Source organism: Eutrigla gurnardus (genome assembly GCF_963514095.1).
Source record: "Eutrigla gurnardus genome assembly, chromosome: 15".
In the NCBI taxonomy this organism is placed as follows: domain Eukaryota; kingdom Metazoa; phylum Chordata; class Actinopteri; order Perciformes; family Triglidae; genus Eutrigla; species Eutrigla gurnardus.
In genome coordinates, this window is record NC_139938.1 from 2,653,173 (window position 1) to 2,666,398 (window position 13,226).

A 13,226-nucleotide genomic window follows, 5' to 3' on the forward strand; every position below is an offset into this window, starting at 1 on the left:
TTAGTGAACCATCAGTGGAACCATCCAAATTCCTGTGGGTGCGTCGGGGCTTTTCAGCGCCGCTGCTCAGCCAAGTTACTGTTAGCTCAGCTTCTTCCTTTCGTACATACCTCATCTCCGGCTTCACGCTGAGCTCTGCGTTGAATGGCGCCCGTTGTGCTCGCTGAACTGCTTCCCCAGCAGTCACGTGGTTTAGTGTCTCCGCTCCCGACTCGCGTTGACTGCAGCTTTAAATGTGCAAGTTTGAATCCCTCGGTGAGGCAGGAAGGAGATAAGTGATGTGACCTCGTGTGACACACTGCGAAGGCAGCATGGGACATTTCCCAGTTCTAGTTAATGATGCTCTCTTACCTCTCTGTCTTTCTTATGGACACCACAAGTCTGACTGAATCTATGTAGGTGTAACAACCTGTGTTGATGCTTATTCCATCGTTTTTTTCCTGAATAGGTTGTGTCTTTTGAAGTTTTCTACTTTGTCCTGCATCTCTGCTATTAACGCTAAAATGAGTAAATATACATTTTGAAACCACTTGTCTACCTCCTTTGAACATCTTCCTTCTCAATTTATTTTATTTCCTACAAGGGGATTTTATTGTTCGGCTAAACATTTCATCGCTGCATGGTGAGTTTGTTAATAGTTGTAATAAAAAGCTGTTCAGACATTAAACACGTTGCTAGCCATAGCTGAAAGCCTGAATAAGCCCTCGCAGCTCTTCTTTACAGCAGTTTGGTCTCTCAGTCGGTGCATTTAACTGCCGGTGTGCTCTAACAAAAAAACAGAAAAGATGGTTGTGTGATGGAGCTCTTCTCCCTCTTCTCCTCCAGGTTTTGCAATCCTCCAGGCCATCATGGAGTCGGCTGTGGCTAATAACTGGCAGGTGACGGCTCGCTCGGTGGGGAACATCGTAGACCCCACCGAGTACAGACGCATCATCGAGGAGATGGACCGTCGGCAGGAGAAACGCTTCCTCATCGACTGTGAGGTGGGCCGGATCAACTCCATCCTGGAGCAGGTATAGACACACACACACACACACACACAGTTCAGCCTCCTTTTGTTCCAGAAAAGCTCCAATTCTGTCCTTAAAACACCTTCATTGGGCCTCGTGGCTCTTCATGTCCCAGCGGAGTAAACGTTGTCTTTTCTCACTTTCTGCCTTCATCTCCACACTCAGAGACATAAGGCACTCCCCCGGCTTTGTTTGGTCCCACTCTTGTTTTCTGCTATGTTATTCCCCTGAACACCCGAAGTGCTTCATCAGTACAAGATTCTCATTTGGAAGATGACGTTAAAACAGCCGAGACGGGTACATTCAATTAAGGCTTGTTGTTTGTTTGCTTTTCTTTTTGTGTGCATGTTGTTTGAGGTCACCTGGGCTTAATTCACATGGAGAGTTAAACAGCCTCCTCGTCCTTGTTTCCTAGGTGATCGTCAGCTCCAGTTTTCCTGATTCAGATTCAGTGTTTGCTAAAGTGCCGCTCGCTGCGGCTGCACCGCGGAGGATACTTTATTGTCAGAAACGTATTAAATGAGGGTTAACTGGGGAAGGACTCACTTCCTCAGAACATCATTAGTGTTCATTTGGAGGATTAGGAGCGATGCTGAGCACATGGTCACATTTCAACTCGGAAATTAATTTCTGCGTGTCATTGTGCAGTTCAATTGATGTCTGCATTTCTCATGTTTTTTATTTGATCAGTGGTCGACTGCACTTAAAGCAAATGGATGGAGTGTATTTGTGTATGAAATATCCCATGTAGGTGTTGGGGGTGAGTCGTGTATCACAGTGTGGTAGAAAGGTGAATCAATGTTATAACATTTGGTATGTGTGTGAATGTTTCCATGATTCATGTTGAAATGCTTACACCTACGACGGATCCAATGGAAGACTCTTATTAGTGAGACTGCTGTCGCCAGAAAAATGACTGGTCACTCAAATGAACCTGTTTATTGTCCTGACAAGTAAAATATTCTGATCATACAAATAATAACCGGAAGTATATAATAAATAGCCTGACATTGTTATACTGTTGTTAAAGGTGAAGAGTTGATCTTATTGAGTTTTAGTTGGACTGCAGTTGATATCCTGCCTCTTATTTTAACATGTTTCCCTGACCTTCACCCAGTTTAAATGGTCCAAACCACACCAGGAACAAAATGCCTTCATCAGTCACTGAAGATCAGCCAATCTTGTAGTTTAAGCATGAGGAATAAATGTTGTGTGTTTGGGTTATTTGGGTTATTGCAGCTACTGTAAACAGCTGTGATGTGTTACAAAAACCATTAAGCCCTCAAGTGCAGTTTGTCTTCTGTGTGTTCATATTTGAACCATTAATCCCAAACACATCTTAACCTTCTGTTCTTTTTCTGAGATATTTGTGTGTAAAGGTCGCTGCCCTCTACGTAATGATCTTCATTATTGCCATCCTTACGAGTTTTACTCTGACCTTCGCCGTAGATCTTCATTTCCTGTAACGCCAGGGAATATTTTTAGGGACGGCACGGAACATTTCCATTCATTAAGGGAAGTTTGCTCTTCTCTGCCCTTCACGTGGATAAGAAAAGGGTTTTCTTCAAATCGCCTCCATATTAGATTCAAGTTATCGAATCAGATAACGGCGGTCACTCGGTGTCACATCGGGCCGATCCGATCGTAATCTCTTTTACCGCGGCGGATTAATGCGAGCGGCGGCCTCGCAGGTGGCATCTGTCAGACGGGTGTCTCTCCAGATGCTCCAGAGAGGCAAGACACGTCTCTCCGGAGAAAGATTCCTTATACAAGCTGTGACATCAACACTTGCTTTAATGTAATATCAGCTCCCAGTGTAAGTAGGACACACTGTCCCATAACAGCAACAACAATGAGCCTACTATAAATAGCCTACCCTCCTAGCCTGAGGGAAGATCTCTCACAAAGGCAGGAGTAAGCAAACACAGCCAGGATCACTCATCAGGAAGCAACCGTTCTGGACGGGATCTTCTTTTCTATAACCTCCGTTCAAGATTTCACCTCATATACTCTACAATCATCGCCATAACATTCTTCTCATACCTGAATTTAGGCTATTATCTTTAGCCGCTGCGTTATAAATGACTTTATATGGAGATATCTATCATTTATTTTACGCTAATTACTCTAGTTTCATGTGTAGCGGGGCTTTACTTGTTGATAAATGTGCTGTGGGTTTTTTTGCTCCCCTGCACCGGCTTTGAAAGTATCAGTCTGCTCATCCCTTCACGGAAGTAAAGACGGAGCGATAAACACCTTTAAGGCTTCTCATCAATAATAGACGCTCAGTGGATTTGTAATCGCTGCCAGAGGACCTGCAGCCTCCGCCTGCACAGTGGACAGACTAGAGTCAGAGAGAGAGACGGAGACAGAGAGGGAGAGAGAGAGGGAATTGAGCCATGTAGTGTGAGTGTCTCCCTGTCTAGCACTGTGGAGGGAAATAGGAGACGTGCTGAACACCCAGAGGTGCACTGGAGTTCCACACCCAGTCACTGGGATTGTAGGACGGGACACTACATCGGGATGAGATTATATCTGCGTGGATGGCGTTTAATCCTGAATGTGAATTGTAGTTTTTGTGCGTGGAAATTGGATTTAAAGGTCATGACATCACAAATTGTTTCTGTAGAATGAATGTTTTCTCCGAGGGGCTGATTTTACACCAAATATACAGTAATACAAATATACAAGACTCATACTCTGCCAAGCTAGTAGCTGTGTGAGTCTTATTGTAGACTTAATGCTAACATCAGCATGCTAACATGTTCACAGTCACAATGCTCTCTAAGTTATGTGGTGTCCAATTTACGATGTTCACCATCCTGGTTTAGACATTCGGTAATTAACACTTGAGACAAAGTACAGCCAAGGCTGATGGGAATGCCATTCGTTTTGCAGGTATTTGGTATCAATTAGAAGTTGCCGTTCATGGGCCTTAAAGTCAGACAAAATCATGCAAACAGAAACAGCTTGGCTTTATGTCTTTGAGATTAGGCTACATATATACATCAGAGTTCAAATGAAAAACAAATACATATTTCTCAAAATAATGTTGTAGGTTTTCCCAAAAACAGCTGAATGGTCTTTCCAACTTTCCCTGCGGGCAAACCAGAAAATAGTGCCTATTTAATCATCTATATAGAAATCTTATTGTGGGTTTTTATTTGGTAATATTTTTTAATATTAATATTAAAATAGGTAAAAATACTAAAAGTTCTGGATGGATGGATGGCGCAGCCTAGCACTCACTTATACCGCCTATATGGATATCTGAGGGCATGTTTGGTCATTTTAAAGGAAGCCGTATACAACACACAGCTGCTATGAAGTGTAGTCTGTTGCTGTCTTTGCTACTTTTCCATAAACCAGACCTCACCTCCAACTCATAAAAGACAGCTTGAACTAGAATTCCCCAAAAACCACAACAGCAAGACAACTGTCTGTGCTCAGACCTTCATTTCCTGTTTCTTTACCCCCATTATAAACAAGAAAACGTGGCTTTTGAAAAAAGAGTCTTCTTTGTAGACCAGGCATCCAAAGGAGGCCCTAGAGAAGTGTGAGTTAAAAGCAACCCAAAATGAAAAACAACATCAAACACGCTTAAGCAGGAGAGTTGGCAAGTGTGCAACTGCAGCGAGGATAGTAAGGACAACTTCACACACATTTTTAATTTGTCAGAATTGGCATTGAATCAGAAGAGCGTGCTCAGAAGTGTGTCGCTGATGGCTGCAGGAAGCGAAATAACCATCAGACTGCACACAATCCCGGGAAGACCGGCCAAAATATATATTATTATATATTTCTTGCACTAACTTCATATAATGAAGAATGAAGTGTATGTTTGGTTTGTAATAACAATGTCAATGTTAATACCTAAGAAAGACTAGAAAGGAGCAACATATTTTAAGATTTCATCAAAACATATCTTTATTCTGTATAAAATGCAGACAGACGGAAACACAGAAGCTTTATAATGAAGCACAACCACTTTCCATTCAAAGATTCAGAACAGATAAAGATACAGGTACAGATACAGGAGCAATGTGTGACTGATATACAGCTCCGTCCGTCCTCTGCTACATATTCTTCCTTTCATGCACTTCTTCGACAGTTAATCCCTCCTCACATTGGCCCTGTTTGGAGTTTAGTGGAACAATAATTAGTTGACTGGTGAAGGGGGACAGTCATCAACCTTAGGATGCCTGTTCCCGTTCTGAAGAAGGCAGATGACAAAGAGACGCCTCCATCAGCGGGGAGAGAGTCAAAGCCTTTTGAAGGCTCTCAGGCAGACGTCCAGCTCTGCACAGGACCGAGGCTCCAGTCTGCTTAATTAGAGTCCATCCCTGCAGGAATATTTCAGATGAACGTCCCGCGGCTCGGCTCAGGCCTGATTCAAATGGGCACAGTGTAGACCTGCTAGTCCAGACAGGCGGGCAGGAAGGGCCCTGAGGATGGACAAATTTACATTTACATGTACTTTTGTCCAAAGCGACTTACAATAAGAACATTTGTCGAAAGAAAGAAACCACAACTATCATTGCTGATAAAGTAAGAGGTAAAAACTAGAAAGTGTTAGGTCCTCGTCTGAGTGAAGTATTAGCTGTTCAGCAAGAGCAACAGTGCTATGATCAGAGTGCTATAGGTAAGGTTTTTGGGGGGGGGAAGTTAGTGGGTCATGCTATGTAGAGTCGAGGTGAAGTCTGAACAGGTGAGTGAAGATGGCAAATGACTCTGCCGTCCTGACATTGGTCGGGAGTTCGTTCCACCACTGAGGACCAGAACAGAGAAGAGTCTGGACTTTGCTGAGTGACATTTGTTTGATTTCAGCGAGGGTGGTACCAGCCGGCCAGCTGAAGTAGAGGAGCGAAGTGCTCGCTTCGGGGCATGAGGTTTGACCAGTGTTTGAAGGTAGATGGGTGCCGTTCCATTGATGGCCCTGAAGGCCAGTGCCATCGTCTTGAGTTGGATGCAGGCTGCAACAGGGAGCCAGTGGAGGTCATGGAGGAGGGGGGTCACATGGGAGAATTTGGGTAGATTGAAGATAAGGCGTGCTGCAGCATCTGGATACGCTGCAATGGTTTAATCGCAGAGGCCGGGAGTCCGGACAGGAGAGAGTTGCAGTAGTCAAGGCGGGAGATGACCAGTGCTTGGACCAGGAGTTGCGTTGCATCCTTTGTGAGGAAGGTCCGAATCATGCGGATATTGTAGAGGGCAAATCTGCAGGATCGGGCCACAGCAGTGATGTTGGGGGTGCAGGATAGTTGGTCATCGAGGATTACACCCAGGTTCCTCGCAGTTGAGGAAGGTAATACTGTGATGCCCTCGACAGTGACCGACAGGTCCATGCGAGGGCAGTCTTTCCCTGGGATGAAGAGGAGTTCGGTTTTATTCAGGTTAAGCTTTGAGGTGATGCCCAGTTGTGCAAATAAAGATAATTGAGACTTGAGACAACTGCTCTCCGTCTGTCCCTCCCCCCCGGCTCCTCCATGGCTCGGAGAGATGGCCCCATATTTCTGATGATATCCTCCACAGAGAGGTGAATACTGATGTATGGATGCAACATGAGTCTGTGTGCTGGGTTTGTTTGTCTGCTTCATTTGATTATATTGCACTGGTGAGAGGGGGGGGGGGGGGGGGTGGTGGAAGATGAAGTGCTGGGTTTTATTAAGTTAAGGACAACACATTTGGATTTGGGGATACATTTTGGAACAGTTTGATGAAAAGATCAAAACCACCCTTGACTCCGTGGGTTAAATGTGAAGCTACAGCGGCAGCCAGTCAGCTTGGACTTTTAGAGAAGCTCTGTGCAGTTTTGGATGTCCTTGAGGGCTAACAAAGATGCTGAATGTACTGTATTTCCTTACTCATAAAATATTAGCAAAGGGAAATGTATTTTTGCACATTTTAAAAACCTGCATTGTTTACATTCGTTTTTTTTTGCTGGCCTGCAGGGGCTCATTGCTGTGTTTCTTATCACCATCAATCAGTGGAAGAGCAGGAAATGTGCAGGAATGTGCATCACGTTCCTCTTCAGCTAAACAGGAATCTGCTGTTAAAACAAAAACCTTTAGAACAGACCTTTTCTCTGTCTTAAGGACACGTCGTGTTTTGGGCACACCTTTTGCCCATCATGAAAAACCATGTTGGCAGATGTTTATGTTGCTCAGCCTTCTTGATTGGACTCGTCTTCGGAGTGTTGCCAGATGAGACCATTAACTGTAAAAAAACAAAAAGATGACAGGGCATGGCACTTAAACTATCCTTTCCATTCAATGAGCATTAAAAATGTAGGAGCCAGCCAGTACAATGGCTGCTGCAGGGTCCTTCTCGCTTGCAGGTCCTCTTTTACACCCCGAGCTGTTTGAAGAAGCCGCTTGGTTAGGAATGTTTTGTGACAGAGGGGACGATGCTGCGATGAAAGTGTGGCTCCCTCAGTGACGTGGTGCCTGACCTCTTCCGGGTTCCTGGTGGTTTCACGTGCTCACAAAAGGCGATTTTCCCAGGGGACCGTGAAACTGGAGCATCAGGATCCTAAAAATATTTGTAATGCCCAGATGCTTTTTCTAGAGCAGCACTGCCAACAGAGGGATGGAGCAGGGGCGACCCCGCAGCAGGTCAAGTGAAGTTATCCTTTACGGAAACTAAACAATTTATAAAAAGTTATTCATTTTTGTCTAATTGATGATTTGTTTTTCTGTCCAGAATCATGTACATGCATTACCTATTCGTTGTTTTTTCTTTGCTCAACAAATCAGTTGTGAAGCTTTAGTCATGTATATTACCACAATATACAATGTTTTCTGATTATAATCTGCTGTCAATATGATAAACCTTGAGTAATTCCTTTGTGTATTTGAAGAAGTTATACTATCAGTATGTTTTTTAGATGTCCACAATGAAAACAGCATGACTAATTATGTAGAAACCAGAGTGATGGTAAATTTGATTTAGAAAAAAACAAATAACAATCGGCGGAAAGGGAGCATTTTGCACTTTCATTTTAGTTTCATCATGTACAGTGTTTGTGTGTCAGTCAGATTTTGTACACTCTGTAGTTTAGTCACTGATTGACTCACAAACACGATCAAACAGGAAACACTTCCCAGAATCATCCAGCCAGATATCTCCACTCCAGAAACGCCGTCAGTCTCCGTGCTCATTGCCAACCAAACGACGTCGGGGGGGGGGGGATACTGTTAAATCTATCAACCAGATGTGTATGAAAATATATCAACAGTGAATGACTGTGAGGCAGATTTGGATGCTAAAATGCATTTGTTTTACATCCCAGCTTTACATTAAGCATTAGCATTAAACACTAAACTACGGTTTAATAGACCAAGACATTTCATGTGTTTATGAACGTCACTCGTACAGCCAGATTAAATAAACTCCTGTATTAGTATTTGTGTCTTGTAGCAGAAGGCAGCAAATGTTTACCGTTGATTGTGTTCTGAGCGCTAAATGCGCTTTAACAGCAGTCTAGGTGTCACTCTCGGATGCTCATGTCGGCGTGTGAAGCCTTGTGCTTTCTGCCTGAGTGTGCTGGTGACAAACGAGAGTCGTAGCCAGTCACTCCGGGCGATGCAGCTTCATTAAGTGCTCGCTGTGTTGCTACACTCGGGTCACTGCGGCTCCTGCTCGCACAGATGAAAAGCAAATGAAAAGCTTTTCAAGACAATTTGGAAAACAATAAGCAGCAAAGCTTTTTTCTGGCTTTATGTGGAAGATGTCCTTTGTGGGGGGGCTTTCAGAGTCGGTGGGGAGAGGTGCAACATGAACACAATGAAATCATTAGTAATTGGATTTGTTGTTGAATATATCAGAGTGTGTAAGGCAACCTTGGAGCATCAAGGACATTCTCCCTCTAGAGACGAGCATGAAGCATTAAGAGAGCCGAGCACTTTAAAGTACACAGGAATGAATGAACGCGTGTGTGAGACTGCATGTGATACAAAACTGGACAAGTATTACATTATTGTAGGCATAAATAAGAAATATGTATATAGCTGTAGAAATACACCTCAGGGATGGGTATTCTTGTTCCAGTGCTGTTGTAAAAAAAAAAGCCTCATCTGTATTGGAGTCCTCTATAAAAGCTCTCCAACGTGATATCACTATCACTCTGGACATTTAGCATTTAGCTGATTTCAGTACACTTGTATCAAAACTGTGGGGGAGTGTAGAAAGTGAAAAGACAGGGAGGGAGAAGAGAAAAAAATCAACTATCCGCCCCCACAGTATCTTTTTGAAGCTTTGTACACGGAGATGTGGAATCAGAATCGAGGGCGAGAGAGAGAGAGAGAGAGAGAGAGAGAGAGAGAGAGAGAGAGAGAGAGAGAGAGAGAGAGAGAGAGAGGTTTGGCTGGTGAAGAAGTTTAAAGAAATCAGCGAATAAAGCTCTCTCTCTCTCTCTCTCTGCGTCTGCTCGCTCAGACAGGTGCTGCACAACGTTTTGGGTTTAATTAGGTGGAGTGTGAGTGAGACGGGCGGAGCAGGAAGACTGTCGAGCAGGCGACTGCAGAGAGACGCAGGGAAGAGAGGCAACTTTTCTGGAGCCGTGACCTTATTTTACATGTTGAAGTTAATGGAAAGGAACAAGCGCTGTCATCACAGTCTCTCTCTCTCTGTGTCTCATACAAGCACACACACACACACACACACCAACACACACACATACCAACACACACATGTGCTCCCGCGCTCCTTCTCGCCTTTGCAAATGTCGCTCCAAAATGGCTTTCCTTCCCTCCTTCCTCCCTGCATCTCCTCCGTGTTCTGAAATGAAAGGTCTTTGTCATTTCTGAATCTCAGCCCTCTGAATGTTCTCGCTGTTACGAGATTGCCAACGTGACTCACTGTGTGTCTCCTCCTGCGACTTGTAGGTGGTGACCTCGGGAAAAAACAGCAGAGGATACCATTATATCCTCGCCAACCTGGTGAGAGCTCCCAACACGAAACCACGAGAACAACACTGCTCACTGTGATGCAACGCAGCGCAGAGACACGCAACACCCTCTGTAGTAAAACTTTTACCAATATGTAGCGACGGCTAATCATTTAGTGCAGCAATTAAGCAGAACTAAGTAATAAGCCAATGATGGACAAGTGGAAGCAGTTTGCTCTCTGCTGCCAATGACCCCTCGTTCCACTAGCAGCCACTTGTGCTCTTTGCTCTCAGGGTTTCTCCAACATAAGTCTGGACAGGGTCTTCTCTGGCGGAGCCAACATCACGGGCTTCCAGATCATCAACCCAGACAGCCCCATCGTCCAGCAGTTCCTCCAGCGCTGGGAGCGCCTGGATGAAAGAGAATTTCCAGAAGCCAAAAACACTCCGCTGAAGGTCAGTGAGGCATGGCTGCCGATGCTGCGGCTACATTTTGTTCAACGTCTTCAAAGACCCCCCCCTCATCCCTTCCCCTTCAATAGAGGCATCTTTTCATACATTCGTTCATTATGCGAGGCTTTGATTTTTTTTGTCCATAAATAGCAGCCTTGCTCTGACAGCGCTGCATGTTGTCGGTGGTGAGTCACCGGGGTTTCTCATGACCTTTGTCTCAGTACACGTCAGCGCTGACCCATGACGCCATCCTCGTGATCGCGGAGGCCTTCCGGTACCTCCGGCGCCAGCGAGTGGACGTGTCTCGCAGGGGGAGTGCGGGCGACTGCCTCGCCAACCCCGCGGTGCCCTGGAGCCAAGGCATCGACATCGAGAGGGCCCTCAAAATGGTACGATCGAGGACATTCACTGCTCTGATTTCTATTTAGTTAACTCAGCAGCACCATATTTCACTCCATACAGCGTTAGAACAGTATTATTTTTAAATAGAATTTCTTCATCTTTTTGTCCCAGCAAATTGCCGAAGCAACATTTCCCTTTAACAATCTGTCACAGTCACAGTCAAATAGACATATTTGAAGTATGTATCTACCAGAAGGTTTAGTTGTATGTTTCCATGTGGAGTTTTTCACATGCTGCTATGCTTCTCTCGGTGCCTGCTAGGTCCAAGTACAAGGAATGACAGGAAACATCCAGTTTGATACGTTTGGCCGACGCTCTAATTACACCATTGATGTGTACGAGATGAAGACAGGAGGCCCCAGGAAGGTAAGTGAGCACACAGAAACATCTATCATGATTCAATGAATGTGTTTGGAAATCCACTGATGGAGTGTGATGGGATTTGACTTCCTCTTGACATGTTGGTAGACCACGAGGAGTAGGGTGGAGTCTGATTTGGACAGGTGCTGCTACAAAGCCGAGATTTGAATCTGGAAAAACGTCCACTGACAGTCAGTCGAGCGCTGCAGATGAAAGCTAAACTAATCAACGTCTCTGGGGAGCGGTGATACAGACACTGACGTGGCTTAAAACTCATCACAAACAGCGTTTTAAGCTGCTGCTCTGCTACTCCAGGGCACTTATTCAGAAACTGATTACATTTGATTATTTAGAGGATTTGATGCTTGTGAAAGAACTACAAAGTGATTCCAACTTTGAAATGTGTCAATCAGGTGTCTGAAGGGTTCATGCCGTCGCCTGGATGAACTCTCAATCACCTCAGTGACATTGAGTAAACGCCAATGGATCGTAGGAAGGCAACAGGTGAAGCGGAAGCGTACCTGACATTTAATTCCATGTTTACTTTCTGCCACAGCATCGAGATCTGCATTTACACAGCATCTCATATAATCTACACTATATTTGAATACATTTAAGAAAATGTGCTTAAAGCTGGAAGCCGCAGCGCTCGTTAGTTTTCTGCGTGTCCACTTGCACGCACACGAGCTAGCCAACAACTCACTCAGAAAAGTCATTAAGCTATTTAGCTTGACAGCTGTAATGTCTGTCGATGTCTCGTTAGTTTAGATGCTGAATCATTTTGTCCTTCTCTTCAATACCACTCACAAGTCCCCCGCTCTCGCCTTATTAGCTCGTTAGCTCCAGTTAGCAGAGCACGTCTCTTCACAAACACATCCAACTGCTTCCTCAGAGGCTGGAAGGTCATTTCTGATATAAGTCCACTTTCCTTTCTTTCAATAATTTGACAGGGGAAAAATAGAGCCCGTATTATCCTATAACTGTTTATATATACAGTATATAACTGGGCAGTTTGAAGGAAAGACATAAAATAAAAAACAAATACACACAATCCTGTAGCTCCCAGACCCTGAACTCTGGCACAAAGACACCAAAAAGGAGGTGGCCCTATACTGTCCACATAGTTCAGCGGCCCGCACATCCAAGCTCAGTGTGAGACGATCGGCGGTGACATCGGAGTGAGTATTGTGCATCACAGCTACCAGAAGTGGAAGACGCCGAATTCTTCTTGTCCGAATACATCAGAGTGTAACAGCAATGCCACCGGATCATCTCAGGTTCAACAGGCACAACAGGCTGTTTGTTTTGGTGTGTGTTACAATATACTGTGTGTTAGAAAATAGAACAACCTGCTGCACTAGATAAGGCACTAGACTATTAGATTTGTATGCTGGTATTCATTTTTATCAGCTCTAATGCCGCTGCCTTCTAGTTATGTAAGAGAACACTTGCCGAGCCGGGAATAGCTTACGCCTACTCTGCTGAAGTGAAGCCCAGGTGAAGTGAAAAGCACCACTACAAGCTTTTTATAAAGTCCTGCAAAGCCGTTTCCTGCTGCACGGCTACAGCCGACACTTGGGACGGCTCTCCTGTGAAAATGTTTTTCTCTGCTTTCTTGTAATAACTGGCCAAACTTTGTGTCGTTTTGCAGATCGGCTACTGGAATGAGTACGAAAAATTTGTATATATTATGGATCAGCAGGTCACCAACGAGTCCTCTTCTGTGGAAAACCGAACAATTGTGGTCACTACTATTATGGTACACTCTCAAGCAGGTTTTAAGTGTTTCACTAAGATTTCTGCCACTCAAGGTCAAGGTGTCCATTGTTGCAATCTGTCCTGGGAGGGTAGAATAATTTTATTTTCAGTTGCTTTCCATCCACTCACTACATGTTGAAACAGTCGACTCACAAAGAGTGTTTCAACTGTATCCGTGTGGGTGCCAAAGCATTTTGGTTTTTTTATATTACAGTGGGCTGTTGTAGTAGTGACATCACAATAACGGCTTTGGTAATGATAACTTTAGAGATAGACACCATCGTATTCACGTTCAGTGCATACGTAAGTAACCGTGTTTCCCTCTCATCAAGTAAACGTGTCAGTGGCGGCGGCTA

General features: G+C 44.5%; 1 protein-coding gene across 5 annotated transcripts in view; it reads left to right on the forward strand.

The window, feature by feature from the left end:
• The window catches only part of gria3a (glutamate receptor, ionotropic, AMPA 3a), a 61,045-nt gene that overhangs the window by 26,377 nt on the left and 21,442 nt on the right, over positions 1 to 13,226 (forward strand). For all 5 annotated transcript variants that reach the window (XR_014598457.1, XM_084029630.1, XM_084029631.1 and 2 more), the window contains exons 4-9: positions 826 to 1,013; positions 9,896 to 9,949; positions 10,192 to 10,353; positions 10,572 to 10,739; positions 11,014 to 11,118; positions 12,764 to 12,871. Coding sequence is in view for 4 of the 5 variants with exons in the window: in XM_084029630.1 (XP_083885756.1) it covers positions 826 to 1,013; positions 9,896 to 9,949; positions 10,192 to 10,353; positions 10,572 to 10,739; positions 11,014 to 11,118; positions 12,764 to 12,871 (785 nt within the window). In the remaining variant the exon portion in view is untranslated. The remainder of the gene's footprint in view (positions 1 to 825; positions 1,014 to 9,895; positions 9,950 to 10,191; positions 10,354 to 10,571; positions 10,740 to 11,013; positions 11,119 to 12,763; positions 12,872 to 13,226) is intronic.